This window comes from Triturus cristatus, chromosome 11 (genome assembly GCF_964204655.1).
Source record: "Triturus cristatus chromosome 11, aTriCri1.1, whole genome shotgun sequence".
NCBI lineage: Eukaryota > Metazoa > Chordata > Amphibia > Caudata > Salamandridae > Triturus > Triturus cristatus.
In genome coordinates, this window is record NC_140594.1 from 297,811,122 (window position 1) to 297,835,720 (window position 24,599).

At 43.8% G+C, this 24,599-nt stretch overlaps 1 protein-coding gene across 1 annotated transcript in view; it reads left to right on the plus strand.

Moving 5' to 3' along the window:
- The window catches only part of TPCN1 (two pore segment channel 1), a 350,431-nt gene that overhangs the window by 161,356 nt on the left and 164,476 nt on the right, over positions 1-24,599 (plus strand). The window contains exons 10-11 of the mRNA XM_085634844.1: positions 13,200-13,299; positions 19,536-19,652. Of these exons, the coding sequence (XP_085490970.1) occupies positions 13,200-13,299; positions 19,536-19,652 (217 nt within the window). The remainder of the gene's footprint in view (positions 1-13,199; positions 13,300-19,535; positions 19,653-24,599) is intronic.

Consider the following 24,599-nt stretch of genomic DNA (forward strand, 5'->3'; position numbering starts at 1 on the left):
GGAACAATTATTCGCCACAAAACTGAACCCTTCCCTGAATTTGGGTACATCTATGAATATCGCCGGCTCATTCCGAACCTGTAGCCCCTTGGGAATTATGTTTGATTCAAGGTACTTGGTCAGGACGTGGCCATGCAATCTTGAACGCACTAATTTCTTCTCCAAGCGCTCTAGTTTGGCCAATTTCTCATTAAGACCCGCATCCACTGATAATCTGTCTGGGCCTAAGAGGAAGCCAGAGCTCCCCTGTTCTTTTATTAGGTTGGCTATATACTCTTCAGTATAAGTCAGTGTCTCTCTTTCAGACATAATACACTGAGAGATATTTTACAAGGACAGATATTACTATTAAAAAGATTTCAACGAATTTATACAAGACAGACAAATGAGAGAACAATACCCTCGCAGGTCCGCACCTGCACAAAATATATTGTAGAAGCAATGGGGTGACCCTGTGTCCCTCAGAACCTGGGTAGAATTATTACAAAAAACAATGGTTCTGTCGGGTATTTGGTAAAACAATCGCTTTGTTATGCAAATAAATCAAGAGATGACCACACAAACTAAGAGTACAAATCACACTAATGCTAGATTTGGAGGGTGTGATGTCGTTTTTTATATAAATTTCTGCATTTATATAGAAACACCCGTATTACTTGTAACGCAGGGTTACCAATGAAATAAACTTTAACGTGAAGCAGTGAATCGGTGACAAGGGTGACAATTATGTGCACAGTATTTACAGTGATCAAATACAAAAGAAACATTCTATGTACATCATATACGAAGGAAACATTCTATGTACATCATATACAAGAGGAGGGCCAGTATCAGGGAAAACAATGGCGCTGTTTCATGAATGAATCAAAATGTATTCGAAAAACAGGTCTTGAACTGGTCCTAACACTTTATCGTCGACGTTTCAACCCAGATTATGCGAAATTGAATCGTCATGCAGGGTCTTCATCAGGACATTAAGAAGGTAATGGCAACCTGCAAGTGCAAGTAAAGTATATCAATATCGTGAAATGCTAATGTTTGGTGTGTGGTCTAGAGAGGGATAGCCAAGACTCACCTAGCCAGTGGTGTAGGATGGCCTGGCAATCCGTTTAGTGCGTTTCAAAGGGCCTCATCAAATGTGGTCTCTGTAAATGAAAGGGGGATTCATTGGTTCGAAGAAACGGGCATCTCCGATGTCATAGTTCAACAAAGCGCGGGATGTGGCAATCAACAATGATTGAACCCCATATGAAGGAATCATAGTCTCTATAAGTACGACCGGGGCGTGTGTCGTCCCTATTACACAAAAGTAAACTATGTAGAAAAGGAGGGTTGTTTAAAAAACTAAGATGCCCCTGTTGTGGAGGTGGGCTCGACAAACACGGGTGGTGAGGAGCCGACAACGGTGTTGTGAGCGTGCCTGTGAAGCATGCATGTTCGATTGACTCCTAATGTGAAGAGTTCAAAAAAGCCAGCCACGGCAAGCATGCTTTAAAAGAAACTTTAAATGAAAAGGGGGGGCGGCTCACCTAAGCGGGCGAACCGCGTCCGATTAGTGGGATACGTCTGGGATTCAAACAGAGTTCTGTAATAAAAACATTCGTTGAGGGCACCATCAAAAACGGGTGATTGATCCTTCAAGGCACAATAAGGGGATTCGATGCTTACTTGAATTAGAAGGCAAGCGATAATGACTCACGCTGCTGCAGCTCCTCTCACAGTCAGAGGAAGCCGCAACTGACAGGACGAATGCTAAATGAAAGGAATTCGGGGCAGTCCGGTCTGACGTCGACAGTGTTACGTGTCAAGCAAGTTGCCTGGCAACCATGGGCGTTTCCGAGCGCCGAAGCAGCTGGGACCAGCACGGAATAGATCGCGCGGAGGGCTTACGTCAGAAACTGTGTCAGAATATGTGATTGGCTCATTAACAGGCGTAAACACACTTGCACTGGGAGAAAGGGTCTATGATTGACTCAGTGTGAAGCGTTAATACGCTTGCGCTGGGGAAATGGTTGATGTAGAGTCCGTTTGGGTACGTAAAAATGACTCATCTGAAAGATTTGTTATGTGTAGAAAATTAAATTGCTTGTAAGACCGGACGCAGTTAGTGACATAGTTGATCAACACAGGTGTGACATAAACGAATAATGTAGGGATAAAAAGCATCGGTTTAACTGGCTCATACACCGCATGAGTGAAAATCATGCAGAAACTGTTAACAGGAAAAACATGCGTCAATGTTTATGAAACAAGAACATCACCAGCAAATTAAGGGCCAATACAAGGCACACTGCCTGTCACAGATTCACAACTGAAGGTGTCCATTCCATAAGCAAATATTCAGTAAAAAATATAATGGGCAGGGCTCATGATGACAGGATCATATATACAGATTACAAATTAAAGAAGGGAAGTATCACAGTTGACCCATCTCTCTAGATGTTTCCTCGAGACTATTGAGCCCTTGCTGGACAGTATTAAGAGAATGAATCCATCTGCATTCTTTTCTTTTTAGATTCATGACCATTGACCCACCCCTAGGTGCCAGGTTCGCCTTCTCTAGTACCCACCAATTCATATCTTCGGGCAGGTGGTTCGGAAGCTCACTTGCCACCAAATTCCAGTATTTCTTAATGATTTTCTTCATGCCATTGCTCTTTGTGTTGAAGGATGTAACACATACAAGACCTGTTTTTCGAATACATTTTGATTCATTCATGAAACAGCGCCATTGTTTTCCCTGATACTGGCCCTCCTCTTGTATATGATGTACATAGAATGTTTCCTTCGTATATGATGTACATAGAATGTTTCTTTTGTATTTGATCACTGTAAATACTGTGCACATAATTGTCACCCTTGTCACCTTGTCACCGATTCACTGCTTCACGTTAAAGTTTATTTCATTGGTAACCCTGCGTTACAAGTAATACGGGTGTTTCTATATAAATGCAGAAATTTATATAAAAAACGACATCACACCCTCCAAATCTAGCATTAGTGTGATTTGTACTCTTAGTTTGTGTGGTCATCTCTTGATTTATTTGCATAACAAAGCGATTGTTTTACCAAATACCCGACAGAACCATTGTTTTTTGTAATAATTCTACCCAGGTTCTGAGGGACACAGGGTCACCCCATTGCTTCTACAATATATTTTGTGCAGGTGCGGACCTGCGAGGGTATTGTTCTCTCATTTGTCTGTCTTGTATAAATTCGTTGAAATCTTTTTAATAGTAATATCTGTCCTTGTAAAATATCTCTCAGTGTATTATGTCTGAAAGAGAGACACTGACTTATACTGAAGAGTATATAGCCAACCTAATAAAAGAACAGGGGAGCTCTGGCTTCCTCTTAGGCCCAGACAGATTATCAGTGGATGCGGGTCTTAATGAGAAATTGGCCAAACTAGAGCGCTTGGAGAAGAAATTAGTGCGTTCAAGATTGCATGGCCACGTCCTGACCAAGTACCTTGAATCAAACATAATTCCCAAGGGGCTACAGGTTCGGAATGAGCCGGCGATATTCATAGATGTACCCAAATTCAGGGAAGGGTTCAGTTTTGTGGCGAATAATTGTTCCAGGCACTGGATGGTGCTTGGGATAGAGACTGCCATTGAATACGTGAAGAAACTCACACAGGGGATTTTGGACCTCAAGAGAGAAATCCTGGGGGATAGTGCATTAACAAATGCCAAGGAGGCCCTGGAAAGGGCTGAGAAAACTCTATTGGAGTTCAACACAACAACGTTGAATAAGAAACTGGATAAGTTGTCTAAGGACATCAGAAACTACGACAAGAAGTCTACATACCCATACCTGGCGGAGGATTACTATCAACAGGATAGCCAGGGTTTCTTCTCTAATAAGAGCAGACAGGGCCCCAGAAGATATAAGACCTTCTCTGACTCTACGGTTGGGAGTGGTTCAGATCCAGATCTGGATAGACCCTCTACCAGCAACCAGGATAACCAACTGTCCCTTTTTTTAGGGGAAGGCCATCGGCAACCAAACAGGGGTGGAGGACAAGACCTTTTCTGGGGTCGCCAAAGAGGATGGAACAACCGCAGAGGAGGGAACAATCGACGCACCAACTCACGAGTTCGTTTTTACCAACCAGAAGTCCACGGGGAAATCTCGACACGCAGACAAACGTACCGCTGGTAAATGTCTACTCCCTGGAGGCAAACCCGATAGGTCCACTGCGACTTCCTAATATGGCATTACCCCTACAGCAAGGCACAGCTATTCCAGCATCTGAGACTACATTGGAACATCATGTGGAGACATCGATGGCAACCTTACAGTTGGAGCAGACTACTACTGACGATCTTGGTAATGTTTCCTCCCATCCTATAAGAATCCATCAAGCTAACGTTAACTTTGGAGTAAGCCAGGCAATTACTGATCCTTTGCCCTCTGACACTCTGGATCCTATAATCAATCTTTCAGATTATACATTAACCGATGAAGAAAGAAAGGTCCTGGCGAAAGGACTATCATTTGTGCCCACATCTATTCCTGATTCCTTTAATGTAAAGGTTGAATTGCAACGCTTCTTCAGGAAAATCCGGTTGAAATACCATTTTTCTAAAAACATCTACACCCCGATTGCCACAGCCACACCTTTCAGACCTGCCTCAACATTTACACCAAGTACTTACATGATGAGCGAAAAAATACTCGCCTTTGAAAAGATTGTGCTTGAGGAAATCATGGACTTACTTGAGAAGAAGGAATATATAAAATATAACATCAGTAAACAAGAAAAACTGGCTCTTTCTACTCTGGGAACTAATGAGGCAATTGTGATTAAAGCTGCGGATAAGGGTGGAGCAGTCGTCCTGCAGAATACGCAGGACTATGTCGCAGAGATTGAATTACAATTGGGATGCAGAGACAGTTACTGCCCTATTCCAAGAGACCCGACACCTGAAATAAAAACACTGATTGAAAACATCACCATGGATGGAGTGACACGAGGCTTCTTGAGTCAGTCAGAGTCTGTCTTTCTGAACAAACGTGAGGCGAGGATTCCTACCATATACACCCTTCCGAAGATCCATAAGCGCCTGGAAAAGCCGCCAGGAAGGCCAATCGTCTCAGGTTGTGGATCGATACTGGAACCCCTCAACCAATTCATAGATCATTTCCTTCAACCATGGATACCACTGACCAAATCGTATGTTCGTGATACGATGCATATTATCCAACTGTTGGAGGGTCAACCATTCGACATTCAAACCCAGCTACTGGTGACGCTTGATGTATCCTCACTTTACACTTCCATCCCCCAAACAAGGGCGCTCGAAGTGATCAAAGAAACTCTGGACAAAAGACCAAGACCACACTGGATACCGACTGATTTTTTGCTGGGCCTCCTGAGAATTGCTATGCAACATAATTTCTTTATCTTCATGAAGCAATTCTATTACCAATGTAAAGGCGTGGCGATGGGGGCTACCTATGCGCCGAGCTTGGCCAATATTTTCATGGATGCGTATGAAGAAGAACACCTCTACAGTCATCAAAATCCGTTCCTAGACCACATTACCGTTTGGAAACGCTACATAGACGATGTCATCATGATCTGGTCTGGTACAAGGAATGAACTCAATCTGTTCCACGGCTGGCTTAATGCGAGATCGAATGATATCCAGTTCACTATGACGGAGGATAATAGTACCATCGACTTTCTGGATCTCACCTTTGTGGTCGATGATGGACAACTAGTCTGTGACCTCTTTCGGAAACCAACGGAACGGAACACCCTCCTTAAGTATGACTCTCACCATCCACGCAGCTTAAGAGACAATCTTCCGTTTGGTCAGTACCTCAGACTTAGGAGGAATTGTACCCGCAGAGCTGATTTCTTTGAAGAAACGGAGATCCTGACCAACCGACTAAGAGAACGTGGTTATCCACTGGGTCTATTGAAAAGAGCACGCAAACGCGCCTGGTATTGCCCGAGAGAGGAACTCTTGCAGGTCAAGGGAGACAGACCAAAGAAAGAAAATCTTGTATGTGTTACATCCTTCAACACAAAGAGCAATGGCATGAAGAAAATCATTAAGAAATACTGGAATTTGGTGGCAAGTGAGCTTCCGAACATTGAAGAACCTATCTTCGCGTTCAAGCGGGGCAAGAATGTGAAAGACAGTGTTGTCAAGGCATACCTTGAACCACCTAAACCACGTGGCCTCAGGGAACAGTTGGGCCTACCTCCCCTCGTGGGCCATCACAAATGTGGCCAATGTAAAGCCTGCCCTTTGACAATAGAGGGTTCTTCCTTCACCCATAACACCAGAACATATAACTTATCTACTTTTACGAACTGCAACAGCTCCAATCTCATTTATGCGATAAAATGTCCTTGTGATTCCATATATGTGGGACAAACAACACAGAAAGTGAAAGCAAGGATATTACAACATATGAGTCGCATTAGATGCAAGGTTCAGGGAGCTCCAATGGTAGATCACTTTCTGGCAGCGAACCACCTGCCCGAAGATATGAATTGGTGGGTACTAGAGAAGGCGAACCTGGCACCTAGGGGTGGGTCAATGGTCATGAATCTAAAAAGAAAAGAATGCAGATGGATTCATTCTCTTAATACTGTCCAGCAAGGGCTCAATAGTCTCGAGGAAACATCTAGAGAGATGGGTCAACTGTGATACTTCCCTTCTTTAATTTGTAATCTGTATATATGATCCTGTCATCATGAGCCCTGCCCATTATATTTTTTACTGAATATTTGCTTATGGAATGGACACCTTCAGTTGTGAATCTGTGACAGGCAGTGTGCCTTGTATTGGCCCTTAATTTGCTGGTGATGTTCTTGTTTCATAAACATTGACGCATGTTTTTCCTGTTAACAGTTTCTGCATGATTTTCACTCATGCGGTGTATGAGCCAGTTAAACCGATGCTTTTTATCCCTACATTATTCGTTTATGTCACACCTGTGTTGATCAACTATGTCACTAACTGCGTCCGGTCTTACAAGCAATTTAATTTTCTACACATAACAAATCTTTCAGATGAGTCATTTTTACGTACCCAAACGGACTCTACATCAACCATTTCCCCAGCGCAAGCGTATTAACGCTTCACACTGAGTCAATCATAGACCCTTTCTCCCAGTGCAAGTGTGTTTACGCCTGTTAATGAGCCAATCACATATTCTGACACAGTTTCTGACGTAAGCCCTCCGCGCGATCTATTCCGTGCTGGTCCCAGCTGCTTCGGCGCTCGGAAACGCCCATGGTTGCCAGGCAACTTGCTTGACACGTAACACTGTCGACGTCAGACCGGACTGCCCCGAATTCCTTTCATTTAGCATTCGTCCTGTCAGTTGCGGCTTCCTCTGACTGTGAGAGGAGCTGCAGCAGCGTGAGTCATTATCGCTTGCCTTCTAATTCAAGTAAGCATCGAATCCCCTTATTGTGCCTTGAAGGATCAATCACCCGTTTTTGATGGTGCCCTCAACGAATGTTTTTATTACAGAACTCTGTTTGAATCCCAGACGTATCCCACTAATCGGACGCGGTTCGCCCGCTTAGGTGAGCCGCCCCCCCTTTTCATTTAAAGTTTCTTTTAAAGCATGCTTGCCGTGGCTGGCTTTTTTGAACTCTTCACATTAGGAGTCAATCGAACATGCATGCTTCACAGGCACGCTCACAACACCGTTGTCGGCTCCTCACCACCCGTGTTTGTCGAGCCCACCTCCACAACAGGGGCATCTTAGTTTTTTAAACAACCCTCCTTTTCTACATAGTTTACTTTTGTGTAATAGGGACGACACACGCCCCGGTCGTACTTATAGAGACTATGATTCCTTCATATGGGGTTCAATCATTGTTGATTGCCACATCCCGCGCTTTGTTGAACTATGACATCGGAGATGCCCGTTTCTTCGAACCAATGAATCCCCCTTTCATTTACAGAGACCACATTTGATGAGGCCCTTTGAAACGCACTAAACGGATTGCCAGGCCATCCTACACCACTGGCTAGGTGAGTCTTGGCTATCCCTCTCTAGACCACACACCAAACATTAGCATTTCACGATATTGATATACTTTACTTGCACTTGCAGGTTGCCATTACCTTCTTAATGTCCTGATGAAGACCCTGCATGACGATTCAATTTCGCATAATCTGGGTTGAAACGTCGACGATAAAGTGTTAGGACCAGTTCAAGACCTGTTTTTCGAATACATTTTGATTCATTCATGAAACAGCGCCATTGTTTTCCCTGATACTGGCCCTCCTCTTGTATATGATGTACATAGAATGTTTCCTTCGTATATGATGTACATAGAATGTTTCTTTTGTATTTGATCACTGTAAATACTGTGCACATAATTGTCACCCTTGTCACCTTGTCACCGATTCACTGCTTCACGTTAAAGTTTATTTCATTGGTAACCCTGCGTTACAAGTAATACGGGTGTTTCTATATAAATGCAGAAATTTATATAAAAAACGACATCACACCCTCCAAATCTAGCATTAGTGTGATTTGTACTCTTAGTTTGTGTGGTCATCTCTTGATTTATTTGCATAACAAAGCGATTGTTTTACCAAATACCCGACAGAACCATTGTTTTTTGTAATAATTCTACCCAGGTTCTGAGGGACACAGGGTCACCCCATTGCTTCTACAATAAAGTAATATCGCAGTTCCACATGAATCAAACCATTGAACTGCCGGTTTTCTTTCAGAATCCACAAAATGTCGCTGAAAGAATGCTCCATACACTAGACGTCAAAAGAGCCCACATGTACTATATAGACAGAACTAAAAACTTTAGGAAGACAAAACAACTTTTCGTCGCCTTTTCCCCACAACACAAAGGCAACGCAATCTCCAAAGCAGGTATAGCCAGATGGATCGTTAAATGTATTCAAATTTGCTATCAAAAGGCTAAACGCACATTAACGATTCCCCCACGGGCCCACTCAACACGTAAGTTAGGGGCCTCCATGGCTTTCCTGGGAAACATTCCTTTACATGATATATGTAGAGCAGCCACATGGTCCACTATACATACATTTACCAAACACTATTGTGTAGATGTACACTCAAAACAGCAGGCAGCTGTAGGACAGGCTGTTCTCAAAACTCTTTTTCAGACCGCTGCAGCTGGCACTGGTGGCCGCCGCTAATGGGAGGTACTGCTATGTATTCTATGCACAGATATGAATTCAGCAGCCCACATGCCTCGAACTGAATATGCTACTTACCAGTATGCATCTGTTCTTGGCATGTAGGGCTGCTGACATTCATATCGACCACCCTCCTCCCCGGCGCCTGTAGCAGCTGCAGCTCTCAGAATTACTGTATAGCATGGTCATCACTTTCTATATCTACTCCATCACTGCCACAATGGCGAAAAACAATCTGAGGATGGAGAGGATGCCCATTCGCACTGTGGTCCAGGGGAGGAGTCACCTATCTCAGGATACTTCGAAGACTCTTCCAGGACAACAACGTGCAAACATCCGGACCCAACACTAGGCGGCGATCTATGCACAGATATGAATGTCAGCAGCCCTACATGCCAAGAACAGATGCATACTGGTAAGTAGCATATTCAACACCTGCCCTGCAGATCATCAGCTCTTCCTGTGGTTCATCTGCCCCTTCATCTGAGCTGTTCTGGACATGGTTCAGTTTCGTGCCTTTCCTCAGGAAAAGAGAGGCCCTGGCCAAGCTATGATCCTGAGCTTTCAGCCTCGCTCCTTGATTTAAGTGAGGTTGACTCAAGGGTTGCTGGGATTGATGGCCTCCTCCAGCATGCTTTTCAAGCACACTGGGTGGCATATGCAGGCTTCACAGTGGGGCCTGTAGTCTGTGGGCCCAGCACCAAGACAACCTCTCCAACCATTTCCTGATTTCGGAGGAAACTGCAAATTACCTGCAGAGGTTGTTACTGGATTGTGATTGGGTCAGCGGCAGACCTCTCGCCCTACCTTGTGTATCTGGTAGTTGCTATATTTTCAAGGAATCTTTCTGGTAGGGACCCACCTGGAAGGATCATTGAAAGCTAGGGTGGACACACTCAGTCGGCGGTGCCTAGTAGATCACGAGTGGCAGTTACACCCACATGTGGCACAAGGTCTCTTTTCGTGAATGGGGAGATCATTGGCTCAGTATATTCGCCACTGCCGAGAAAGCACAATGTCAGCCCTTCTGCGCGTTGGAGTTTCCAAGGTGTCTCTCACTTGGACATGCTTTCTGCCAGGAGTGGAACTCAGGTCTCCTGTATGCCTTCCTACAGATACCTTGCTGGTTCTCAAGAAGATCAGCGCCTTAGTCATTCTAGTGGCTCCAGATTGGGAACGAAGATTATGGTATTCAGAACTCCTTGGCCTGAGCATCTTTCCTCCATTCGGGCTGCTCCTCTGGGAGGATTTGCTGTCGTGATAGCAGGGTCTGATTCTGCATCCGAGCCTTTGCAACCTCCGCCTTCGTACTTGGAGCTTTGAGCAGTAACAGCTGAACGAACACCTTTTAGCCTTCATTCAGAGGTGGTTGATATCATCTTGGCAGCCAGATGGCCCTTGACAAAAATTGTATACACCTGTTGTTTGACATGTTTGAAGTTTGGTGCAGCACTTGCCGGACTATGCCTCACCAGGCCAACTTACCCAATGTTTTGTTGTTTGGCTTATCCCTAACCCGCCAAGGCACTGCACAGGGCATGGTTAAAGGGTACACTTCTGCTTTTTTGACTTTTTTTTGTGGTTTTCGGATCAGCTTTCTTTGTGTAAGTCGCCAGTTGTTAAGCAATTTTAGAAAGGTCCATACTTTCCTGATGTGTACTTTCATTTGAGCCGCTACACAGCTGTTCGTTATGGCTTCTCACCCTTAAGATTATGTTCCTTTTCACCATAATATCCGCGCAGTGTGTCAGTCAAGCTCTCTGTGTTAACTCGCTGTTGACCGCTTTCTTCCCAGACAAACTGTTTTTCTGGACATGAGCATCTTTCTTGCCTAAGGTTAGGATGCCATTTTACGTCGGTCAAAACATCACCTTGACGGCTACACTCCTCCGAGGAGGATAGACTTCATCTCTAGGACCCCTAGAGATCACTTGGGTTCTACATTGATTGTACCAAGGAATAACATGTATACGATCAGCTCTTTGTGGGGTTCGCTGGATCAAAATAGGCAAAGCTGTGCAGAAGAGAACCATCTCCTGCTATATTAAAATCTGCAAAACATTGGCTAAAAAGCAGCCTCTGGAAGGACAGCATGCTCATTCTACCAGGGCCACGTCTTCTACTACTGCGTTAGCCCTGATTTGTGCCAGGCGGTGATATTGGTGTTCCTCATACATTCACAAAGCCTTTTTGTCTGAACAGTGAGGTCTGTTGAGAGGAGCTCTTTGGCTGCTCGGTTTAGCAGAACTTTCTGATTTAAGTCCACCAACAGACCCACCTTCAAATGGGTACTGCTTTGGTATCTATTCAGAAGGTGAGGAATCTTCAGCTAGAAGTCTCTATCAGAGGAATAAGTTACTTACCTTCGGTAACGCTCCTTATGGTGTAGACTCAATCTAACCACAGATTACTCACCTACCCTCCATTCCTTCCTCTCTGTTCTATGAGTGGCCTCCATACTTTAATAAGGTTCTAATTCGAGGAATCTGCACACTGGTCACACCAATCTACTTTTGGAGCTCTGCGTCTAGGGGCGTGGACAGTCTCGAAAGCAACTGACGTCAGCGACCGCACGTCATTTATACAGTGGAAGGGCGTCCCCTACTGGCTCGCATAGGTACTATCAAAAAGGTTCTGGATTTAGTCCAACACCTGGGGGATATTCAGATTGTAAGGAACCTGTGATTAGATAGTCCCTACTAGAAAGAGCGCCACTGAAGGTGAGTAACTTTATTCATAATGAACACTTTCATCACTCACTGACTGCTGCACAATGAGCCCATGGCTTCCCATTGCACATGAAGCTCTCAACTGCATGCACTGACTGCTGCAGTATGAGCCCACACAATTACATACTGACTGCTGCTTGTTGAAGCCATACCACCCACCATTGAGCATTGCAAAATGAATCATTGACACTTTGATATGGAAGCCACAAAATGAGTTACTAACATTGTCAGACTGAATGCTAGTTTAACATTGCTATCTTATGAATCGTTTTCTACGTAACATAGTACAGAAAAATGGACTCGCTTTTGAGAGTAGGAGAAGGCCTGTATGATATGGTTGTGTGCCGAGGAATATGGTGGTAGATAACCTGCTGAGAAACAGGGTGGCAGATGAGATGATTGCTGTGCTGATGAGTCTGGGTTTCCTGATGATTGCAGTGACGTATAACATTTGTGTTCTTATGATGGTGGTAACTAATATGAGCTGGATGGCATGCTGATAATTGTGAACCATATGAAACAGGTTACATATAGATAATTGTAGTATCAATATGACGAGTTGCGTGCCAAAAAGTGTGCATTAATGTATGAGGGGGGGATAACATGATGATTGTGGTGAGGTATAGGGTGATTGGTGGTTTTCTGATAATTATGGTAACACAGGTATTCTTAGTTTTGGTCAGTTTGTGGGTGCAGTTCCACCTAGTGAAGGGACTGTAAAATGTTTATTGCAGTTAATTTCGAGCTTTACCTGCTGGTACTGCCCATGCATGTGTGCGTTGTGGCATGCCTCTTTCCCTGTGCATGAGCTTTCTTGCGCTAGTTCTCTGTAGCTGAAGAGCAAACCCTGCTTATTCTTGTTCATTGATTTCTTTAATGTGGGGCCTTGCCCCAAAATCCTTTGATCTTTTTTGTGCTGTTTTACTACTCATCTTCTTCCTTCACCTCAGATAACAAGATGTAGTGTTCTTTACTGGAGTGCTGGCGATTATATTAGGGGAGATATGCTGCACTCTAGACGGTACTAACTCGTATATAATGCTAGTGTGCAGAAGATTGCCGTATCTATATGAGATGGGTTGTATACTGGGGAATCTGGCAATAAATGTGACATGTATTGTGTACCATAGAAGGTTGTGACTTTTATGAAGTAGGTGGGTTACTGCATGTTGTGGGACTTGATGATTAAACACTGATTGAGGGGAGCAGAAAGTCATTGTGTTAGTTGGTTGGTGAGGGAGATTCAGAGCAATTTAGTTGGTTCTTACCTCTGATGTGCTGCCTTCTCATGTTTCTGCAGCTTCCCTGATGTAATGATGCCATCATACTCTCGGAGCTCCTGGTCTTGTATATTCTTCATTGTGTATCTCTCCATAGAACTTTACTTCATCATGAACCTGGTGAGTCTGATATTAAACCATTCTTTCTGCTGCTCACCCCCCCAACTTAAGTATTTGCAGCAAGAGAATCTGCAGTACCCTACCATGTACCTGGTGAAAATGTCAAACTGCTCTCTGCACTGTAGCTTATACCCAGCCCCTGGAGATTTCAGAGTTTATTGATGTTACTCTACTACTTAGGATAAGTCTTCACATTATAATAATTTGAGTGGAGTGGCTGATTATTTTTGTTCTTCAACAATATTATCTGTCGCTCAAGATAAACATCTAACAAGATAGTGGAGAGTTTTCTGTACAAGATGAATTTGGATAAAGCGGATTGGACAAGTCCCGGTCTTATACTTTGAACATTATCATCCAGATGGAGCTAAGCTACAGAGGGGAAATGTGCTTTTTCCAAAATGTGGCATTGAAAAAGGAAAGATTATTCCAGCATGTCAAGGGCTGCAGAAAGGGCAAGTAGAATTTGCTAAGTTTCTCACTGTCAGCTAAGCTTGAGATGGGCACACATGTGGTCAGTCCTCTTACTTGAGTAGGACTAGAATTTATGGGTGTGCAACAGAGCACAATTCTCCAAATCATAGTGTTCATATTACATATAGGTTGCACCTGGTTTTCTTTTATAGATTTTGAAAACAGATTTGTTTAAATGACTTGGTAATCCTGTGGCCAAAGTTAGCCCGCAGGATAACCTCCACTAGGTGTTCTAAGAAGACTTTATAGCCCTCTAGGTTTCTACAGTCTTACTACTAGCTAGCCGCAGTGAACTTCAAGACCCAAATGCTTCAAGTCTTGCTATGTTATTTGCACACTTTGCCCTACTTTATTGGTCTTCATAGGTGCATGAATTGTCATTTCAGTGGCTTTGAGCCTGTATTATGAGAAAACAGCAGGTCCAAAACGCCACCACCTAAAATGAAACGGGGTTTCTCTCGAGTTCAAAAAATTACTTCAGGGAGCAAAAGCATTGTCCATTGGATCAAGCGTCTACTACTATTCTCGCAATAGACAGATAGGCCTCCTTTTTTTTTACAGAGGAGGATACAGTTAGAGGGCTCCTGTTAGAGCTCAAGGCTTATCCTGAACTGGATGAGAAACTTCCACTGCCTGAATCCATGTCTCTTTCCTAGCAAGCATCTTCTCTGTGTCCGGGTGCTTGGACTCCACCTATCCCTGGCCTTTCCTTTTTTTCTGGAGAGCATGAGAGGATGGATACTACATTTGTGAAGTTAGATGGTCTCTTGTTACATTTCAGGATGTGTTTCCTTGTAGCCTTGCTGCTTTACAGGAAACAGCATTGCACAGTCGCAAACCCACTGAATTTTCTTACAGTTTATCCGAGGATGTGAAGAAGCTGTCACATGATGTCTGACTGATTAGGAGCTATTCCATCTACCTGCCAACTCAGGGTAAATCTGGGTTAAGTACGTAGAAAAAGAGCAATAATCTCCCTCTACTGCCCCTTTACAGATTCCCCACTTTGAAAGAAGACAATCTGCTGGGTGAACACCTGCTCTGACACTGATAGCCCTTAACATCATCAGGCAGGCTTAATTACTTCAAAAACATGAACAAAAACTGTCAAGTTGGCCTTTGAAAATAGGTAAGCATTGTTTTCACTTGGGGTACAGCGACCATTCGGCAGAATTTACCAATTTAAATTAAATTTCTGATTCTGATGGGTCAAACTGTAGAATACACACCTGATCTATTGAAATGCAAGCTGTGCAGATGGGGACTGTCACTTGCAAGGCGAATAAAAAGGATACCTGAATGCACATATCTGACTTCTTATGTGTGGCCCTGGTGTCCTGCTAATCTAGCACATGTGCAGAGGCCAAGGCCAGTCCCTTACATGAGTAGGTCCAGGACATGCCACCCCAGAAGGACTCAACAAGTGTGTCCTCATTTACTTAAGGTGGACCACTGTCCATGTCACAGGTTAAGTACATAGAGTGGTTGTGGCATTGTGCTATGTTTTTATAATCCGTAGTGTAAACAGACCGTTTTATCTGAGTTACTGCAGTGAAAGCCTACTGGCCCTCTTCTGTAAAGCTCTGCTTCCATTCGCATATCCAGTCCATGCACCAACATCACAAGTGTGTGTCATGCTTGTTGATGTGTGTAGCTTGGGTGATATATGCATGTGTGCTTGAGTGAGCCAGAGTAATGGAGGCCAGCGAGATCCTTTTTGGATAGCTCCAACCTGGCTTAGCACCAGATGGGGGTGAGGGTGATGTTCCTAGAGAGTGGAAGTGCATTGCTCACAATGATGAAGGTGGAAGGAGAGGACGCTAGAGACTGAAGTGAGGGGAGTGGAGACCGGGCACCTTTCAGATATTTAATTAGGCCTTTTGCTTAGCAAAGGCCTGCTGATTAGTCTTCCTGAACAGTCATTTGGTCAATATTGGGGGTAAGAGGTGGGACTGCAGATTCTGTTGTGTGTGACTGCTACTGCCAGCAGTACATCAACCTGTGCATAGTCCCACCACTTCAAGTTGTGATTGGCCTGTGTGTGGCTGCAACTGCCAGATTGAAGATTGGCCTCTACATGGCCAAAACTGAATGTGAGATGATTGGTCTGTGTGTGGCTGCAACTGCCTAGCTGTGACCATCCTGTGCTGGGGCTGCAACTTTTGAAGTTGCGCCCATCCCATGGAGGGCTGTAGCTAACATGAAATGATCAGCCAGGGGTGGGAGGATGCATCCACCAGATTGCTGCCTGGTCCATTGTGGGCCCCATCGTGGACCAACCAGTCCTGACGAGGTCCCATGGTCAAGAAAGCCCTGAGGCCTAGGACACTCACCGATGGTCTGGTAGGGACTGTGCCTCATTAGGACGATAGCTTCCAGTTCCTGCTTGTCAAGTGAACCCTGCATGGGTTGAATCGCTATACATCACCCCTGAGCCACATGCAGGAGATGCTAGGAACAGCCAGCCCAAACTCAGTCATTCAGCCAGAGTGACCCGGGTAGGCAAATCCAGCCTGAGAAGATCAATTGCACCAGCAAGTGATAAGAAACTTTGTGAGATTGTGCACACACCTTATTTGGTGATACTATCTGCACCAGAACTATATTCTCGCTATTACAAAAAGACTACCTTGAACTGAGAGAGAGGTGGGGGCGCTGGGACAAAAGGGGGGGGGGGGGGGGGGGAACAGTAAAAGAAGAGGAGAGCTGCAACACGGACCAAGATAGCACCCAGTAGTCCTAAGTTGCTTTCTGATGTTAGTGGTTTGTAGTATTCCATTCTATTGTCTAATAAATTATTTCCTTTCTTGAAAAGATCAGCAATGGGTTGGACATTCTCTTACTGGCTTGTTGATTGGTTCACAAGCTCTGATTTTGAGCACCCCAATCTACCTCCCTGAGAAGCCTTTGACTGCTTGCCATTCCTTCCACTGAGAGTGAAGTGCAGAAGAAGTTGTATTTGGCCCTGATTTCAGAGTTATAGTAGGATGAAGCCTGGTACTTCAGAGTCAGTGACTCATAGCCCCTGCTTGCCCCATGGCCCACCCAAACAAGGTCTGACACAAGCCACAATGGATTTTAAAATACACAGCCACTGCAGTTAAGCATCAGTGGAAGGGCATAATCTCCTTGATGCTGGACACTTCCTCGCTTTCATGTTGAAAACTAGTACATGCAACAGAAAACCCCAGGTGATTTTGCAGTGGCCATCGACTTGCACATTGTGTAATCTCTGCACTATTTTGGTCTACCGCTTTATCAAGACTATGCCCCAAAACCACCTATCGAGGTGTATGACTAGTCTCACTATGCAGATTCAACAAGCACAGTTAATATTAAGAAGCTGGTTGTACCACTCTGCTCTTTCTCTACCTTCTGCTACCCAGACGATTAAAAACTCTTTCCTATCCTATGTCTCCCTCATTGCTGGTCTCTCCACTTTACTACAAGTCCCACAGGCAACATAAAAAGCTTCAGTCTACCCAATTCAACTCTGATCAGCAGTGGGCATCTCGATTAGCAGGACATCTTTGTGAATCTCATAGTGGCCAGCTTCTATTTCCACTCCTGACTCAAGTCTTTCACCTTGTAACTTCATACCTACTTTTCAAAGTCTGTTCTTTCTACTGATTCAACATACCATGCTGCTCCCAAGCCAAGCCCCTAACCAGCCCGGTGGTAAGCAAGGATCAGTGATATTATTTATATTAATGTAATACTCATGAGGTAATATGAGAGGCATTTCCTCTGCAAATTGACTGTACCAATTCCCACTTTATTCTTCACCTAACCACCAGGGATATCTCCACAGCATAACATATGGCACTTACTCCTATTGGGTTTAATATTAGTTCTGCAACTGAATTTCATTGACCGGGATCTGTAAGATAACCATTCACTTGCAAAATAAATATGCACAGACAGTTTTTGTTGGTTATGCCTACCTTCCAGAAACTGCTAATTGCAACATAACTGTTGGATGGAAAAATAAACATTAACATTTGTTTGTTAGACCCACGTTTACAGTGACCACCTCTTCTCTCCCTGAGTAACATTCTCCTTGTAACATAACCTCTAGCTTTTCGCTCTTTCTCACATTCTCCATTTATGGGACAAGCTTCTGGTTCCATATAGCCACTAAACTCCTGCTACTATAGTGAGGATCTTTCGAAAAGATTCTAGCCCCCACCCCTCCAGTTAACAATAACTGGAGCTTCCTAGCTGACTCACTGCTTCACTCTGCTTACAGGCAAAATGTTTCTCTCTGGGGAAACGTCCTATCCTGACCATCAGATCTCCTTCTGTCTAATCTAGCTTGAGAACAAGATATTTATATGTAATGGTATTTCCACTGTTAATAATGCATGGGTATTTTTATATAACCCTGATAATGAAATTACCTGTTTTACGATATTTACATGTTTTCATGCTTTTGCATTTTTTTAAAATCAACTTTGGACTAGTTTGCCTCAAAATGTTGATTGAGATTACTACTGCAAACAGAAGGAGCTGATGGACGGCGCGCTGAAACTTTTCAGTCACTCACTCCCAGTCACAGATCTGAGTTGAATCCATCATTGTTCTTTAGCTCACTTCACCACCCTAATTCAGACTCCGCCATATGCAAATCAGTCTTGACCCTGTGCCTCATGGGAACAGTCCAGCCCGAACTGCCAAGCCATGTCTTCCCAGGATGCTTGTTTCCAGTCCAGGGAAGACCTGGCTTGGCTCGAATCAAATGAAAGTGGATACAAAAGGCAAGCCATAAAGCTGCTCCAGGAAGGATGCTAAACTTTTCAAAGCCAATTCGAGGACATGCATAGTGCAACACAGTTCCCATAGCTCTTTGCTTGCTTTATGCTGCACATATCTTAATTCATTGCTCTGTTGACCCCTCTCGCTGACCCAATGCATTAGTGAAAAGGGAGAGTAATAGGGCTTTGCTCCTGTCAGGTCCCTGTGTTTGTTTTTGTAGATAAGGTTCAGTCTCAAGCTGCATCCTATCCATGTTGATAAGTACTGTTTTGAGGCAACAGGCACAAGCTGTCATTCTGAGAACTGTTCGAATATTTATTTTAAAAAATGCCTTTTCAATTGTGTGTATCTGCTGGGATTTCTGTTCTCAGCTACATTATGCTCCAGATTTCTCAACTCCAGTTGTTCGATTGACATTTTCCTCAAAAGTCAGTATTTCATAAACAACTCTCCAAGTATTACATAATTCAACGATTTGTATTGCTTTGCAATCCTAATCAAAATGATAGCATAAGCAATCCTTTGTAGAGGGAGTGAACTCAAATATGCGATGTTACATCGCATGCGCTACAACGCATGCGATTACAACGCGTTCATTACAACGACCGCGTTGTTGCAACGCAAACGATTACATCGCACGCCGTTTCTACGATTTGCTGTAGGGGCGCGCTGGACTTAGGAATAGTATAATTTACTATTCCAACTCCAAGAAGGTGTTGGAATAGTAAATTACACTATTCCTTAGTTTAGTGCGCCCCCTCCAGCAAGTCATAGAAACAACTTGCGATGTAATGGCTTGAGGTTTAACAACGCGGTCATTGTACCAACCGCGTTATAATCACATGCGATGTAAACGCTGTTTCCCAGTGAACTCCTGCCATCCCACACTTATCAGTAATCAGACAACCGCATTTGGATTCAAAAGGACAACAACAAAAATAATAAGTTGGGTAAGAAGAGCATGAAATCTTTTTTCTCTCACTTATTTTCTTTCTCTCCCATTTTAGCTCCTTGCTGTTGTCTTCGACACATTTAATGGGATTGAGAAGAAGAAGTTCAAATCTCTTTTGTTGCACAAGCGCACAGCTATCCAGCACGCCTTTCGCCTACTCGTCAGCAGACAGGTAATGTTGCAACTATCAGCGTCTCTTGGGTCTCATACCTACTTCTGCATATCGGCAAAGAGATATTTCATTTGTTTATGTCTGTGTGTTCCAATTTGCTACCTGTGGGCTAGTCTGGCTACACCGCACCCTTCATTCTTAAAAGGGAGACCCTGGACCACGTTTCTTGTCTTGGCCGGCTCTGCAAATTTGAGTGACTTTGTGTTAAGTGGAGGAAACTTGCTTTAAAGGAAGATGCAATGATCATACGCCCTCATGAAGATCGCCTTACGTGAGTTTCTTTCCAAAATTCTTCTGCCTTTCAGAAGGAGAAAGTAGATGTTCCACAGGCGCGTCTGACGGAACACAAATAAGTAGTTCTTTGAGATGCCTTGGCAGATGGATGTTTAGACTCCACCCACTTCTTTTTAGGTCTGGTGTTAGCCAACACCTTTTGATTCTACTAAAATTATATGTGTAATATATAACTTCCTAGAACCCTCTTCATCCTTTGGTCTGTTTTTGTTTAGTTTGCAGTTTTCTTGTGCCCACTACAGGATACAGCAAGGGGCAGTGGTACAGTCCACTTCAGCCATTGACTAACATCAATGTTGCAGCATTCTTCCAATTCACAAGGTGCACATCCATGCACAAAGTAGTTCCCTTAAGTGTCAGGGACTAGTATGGCAATTTATGATTTTTGGCTTGCAGCCGATAAAATTTAAAATAGACATCCTTTGTGTTGCCCATGAGAAGCAGTATAGGTACCTAGTCAATCAAGTGTGAGGCCTTGAAGGCAATGGATAGATACAAGGAAGGCACAATGGAAAACTACATCGTGGATTGAGGTAAGAGTGGGAATTGGGCGGCTTGCATTTGGATAGAGGCTCTTTTTGCAGTTTTGAGGGTCACATGCTGTGTACTCCTGGTTTGTATGCTACAACTGTATGGCTTTCAATACTCACATACTTGAGATTTATAGCTGGCATCTTCACAGATCAGGGCTCACATTCTGGTGGATCCATGCCTCAAATGTCACTGATTCTTGCTCACATTTAGACCGATTTGTGGCTCACGTAGGGTCAAATTAAAGCCTCATAGACTACAAATGGAAGTCTCACATCCTGACAGAATCAAGAATGTGCACCTTTTTTTATATCTTTTTCCCAAAGACTCTGCACAACCTGGGAAATTCTTCTATACTTCAATGGCAATCTTTATTTAATTCTTGTTGCTATTTATTTTTAGCCTTTTTGGTAATGTTTCTCAGTATAAATTTTTTTTTATCATAAAATGAATAGTCATTAATTTATGAAGTTAGATTATTAAGGTTTCCTTTTAGAATATGATGTGAGTAATTCACTTGCAGCTTCCTTGTTCAGACGCTATTTATCTAATAATTCAAACATCGTATCATAATCTAAATAACTTGATACATGCTCGTAAGCATTGCACTCCAAATCACTGCGATACTTTTTTGCATTGCTGCTTTTAGCTGGTTATAAGCATGTTGAATGCATTAAAAATAAATCCCTTTTAAATATTATGGTTTTATATAAACTGATTTAACAAGCCTATAGTCTAGCAGTGCATTTTGCACTTATAAAAGTATCTATTTGAAAGAGAATCTTGATTGCTCCTTTATTTTTTTTACTGATTTAAATGTATCTTGCTTGGACATACAGCTGGTCTAGATGTGATATATGTGTGTGTGTGTGTGTGTGTGTATATATATATATATATAATATATATATATATATAGATTTGTGTGTGTATATATATATATAGATTTGTGTGTGTGTGTGTATATATATATATATTTGTGTGTGTGTGTGTGTATATATATATATATATATATATATATATATATATATATATATATATATATATATATATATATATATATATATATATATATATATATATATATATATTGTGAGAAGTTGGCCTGATGTATGATGTCACTAGTTCTAGTGTACACCTTATATCAGTCCAAATACCCTTATGGTGATTGGTTGTAAAGTCAACCTTATAGACCAGCTATCCTAGTGGTAGCATGGACAAGAGCAGTCTTAGGCTGAACTCTGAATGGCATGTGAAGCCAGCTGTGATACCATATATAATCCCTTGAATACCAAATGAAAGGACACCACAACAGATATATATATATATAAAATAAAGTGTATTTATTCTAGTCAAACCCTCAGCACTCTTTATGAGATTAGAGGTAAGTACAACACAGTCTTATTTAAGCATACATTAAGTCACACAGGTAAGTAATACAGTTAGGCCCTAGGGGCCACGCAAACCACATACTAAGTAAGTGGTATAAGAACCACTGTCACGGAAATAGAATAGGCCTAGGCCTAGGGAATCGCTGGGGCTACACTACACTAGCGTTAGTTAGGAAGTGGGAGGCCCACGGGATTCGTGTGCAGAGTGGAAACACTCACGCGTAATGCGTAAAAGTCAATAGCAATAGTACAGTTTAGAAAACTGTAGATTTAGGACACTTCCGGAGTAGCTAGGAAGTTGAGACTTGAAAACTAGACACTAGGATAGTCACTATCCTGATGAGCACCGGAGTACCCAAGTTACCTAGCCCACAGGCTGCGGGTGCATAGGGGTGAAGATGCGTCGTTTTCGTCGTCGACTCCTATGGATGCCTGAAGAAAGATGCTGACAGGCAGTCAGTGAAGAGTGTCCGGTGGATCCCAAGGCTGGGATCAAGAAGAGAAGAAACCTGCAAGCAGAAGGGACAGAGTCAAGGTCACTAGCCAGTGACCGCGTGGAACCAGGAAGGAACCAGGCGATGTCGTGAAGATTGCAGGTGAAGGTGAAGCTTGTCGCTGCAGCCAGGAGGACCAGGAAGCATCGAGGACGACCAGGACCAGGAGGCGAGCTGTCCCACGAAGGCTCTTGCTGTCGGCGGCGTCGAAGTTGGACTAGGACTCACCAAGCCTTGGCAAGCGGAACCCACGAAGAACGAAGGACTTGCTTCTGGTGCAGACCAGGAAGGTCTGGGGTGCTTCTTCTTTGCAGAGAAGCGGGAGCCAGTCTGGAGGAGCCAAACCAGCGCAGAAGATTTCAGGGTGCGTCGTCACAAAGGCCACTAGCCAGCGGGCAAGCAACCGGACAGACGCGGCAAGCAGGAAAATGCTGAAGGGCCCCACGCAGGACTCGTGGAGTGTGGGGGGCTGATCTTCGGTGCAGATGGTGCTTGGGGTTGGGGCTTCTCAATCCCCGGTGCACAACTTCGAGGGTACCTCAGAAGCTGCGCTTTAAGTTACTAGCCACTTTTTCCAGGTAGCCGGTCCCACGTCGCTCGTCGCCTCCACGGATCTCAGCTCTGCTGTAGATGTGGATCAGGGTCGGAGAAGTCTGGAAGTCAAGGCTCTGGTCAGGCTCTGCAGTCGGTTCCTCGTAGAACGTGGGCAAAGCAAAGGGTAGTCTCTTGATGGTGCCTGTATGCACAGGGTAGCCACTCCTTGGCTACAAGGGAGATTCTTCAGTCTTCTTCTTTCGTCGAATGTCGAAGGTCCAGAGTTTCTGTTCAGTTTTGCAGGTTCAGGATAATCTAAAGTCTTGAGGCCCAACTCCCACTCTTATACTAATCTGGGGGGCTGGGATACCTGCTAGGTCACGCCTTATGGGTGGGACCTGCGAGGGGGTGGTTACACCCACTTCCCTTTGTCCAGTTTCGCGCCAGAGCTGGGGTTGGAGTGCCCCAGCGCCGGTTTGAACTGGACTATGCAAGGAACACCTTGTGTGCCCCAGGCATATCTCATTCCTTTCAGCCCACCCTGCCCCAATACACTAAAGGCTGTCTGGGGAGGTGCTAGCACCTCCCCAAGCAGGAAACCTATTGTCCAGGCCTCCCTGGCTGGGATCACTCCCAGCTGCAGGAGGTCAGACTTGTGTCGTGGCAGCAGCATCCATTTTGTGATGCTGAGGCTTTGGTCAGAGGCTAACAGCAAAGTAGGATTTTAACATGCCTCTCCCTCTAGAAGGGAGGAATAATATCCTCATCACCAGAAATGGTATGGGGGTATTATTCCAAAGTGTTAGACACCTTACACGACATGTTTTGATAAAGCCAAACCATAGTTACCATAACCGTTTAAGATTATAAGGCAAGAGTATATGGTAGGCTATATCATAGAACAGCTATAAGGACTTGGTTCCGAAAGCTGCAGACAGGCTCAGCTCATGCTAGAGCACCATCTCACATGTTACCAAGCACTCTGCCTCCAGGATTGTCAAGGCCTGCCATAGGAGTGACTGATAGGTACACATGTGTCTATATGTAAGGGTAGATATAGGCGTACTATATCTAAGCAAGGGGTGATTACACGACCTTGCCCCAGCTGAGTGATCAGCCAGTTGTGTCTGATTGGAAGGCCAGACCAGGGGTGGCATAATACATGCTGCAGCCCCTGGGAGGCCTAGGGTACACCTATGCCCTGGGTACCTAGGGTACACTGTACAGGGTCCAATAAGGTGATCCTTACCAATTGGTAATGTACCTAGGGTACGTGGAATCCATTTTAGAGAGAGAGCAGACAGCCTGAGACCCTGAATGGCAGGATCTCAGGCCAACTAAGTCGAAAAACCAGCTAGACACTAGGCAAAAAGTTGGGGGTAACCATAGTCAGATATCCACCTTCCTACATATATATATGTGTGTGTATATATATATATATTCACTGAAAAAACCATAGGTTTCACACATGTTATAGTTAGCGGAAATTTTACTGATAAAAAACCAGTGAAATTCCCCCGTTATAGTTAGTGTAGGCAACTATAAGTCACGCGACCGCAATCCTCTGCTGATGCTAATACTGTATTTAGACACTTATTTGCCCATGTCTTCTTCCATACATTTTTAGCTATACATATATTTCAAATATTTTTTTTTCATAAAGACACATATGTCATCAGCAGAAGATTGCGGTCGTGTGAGTTATA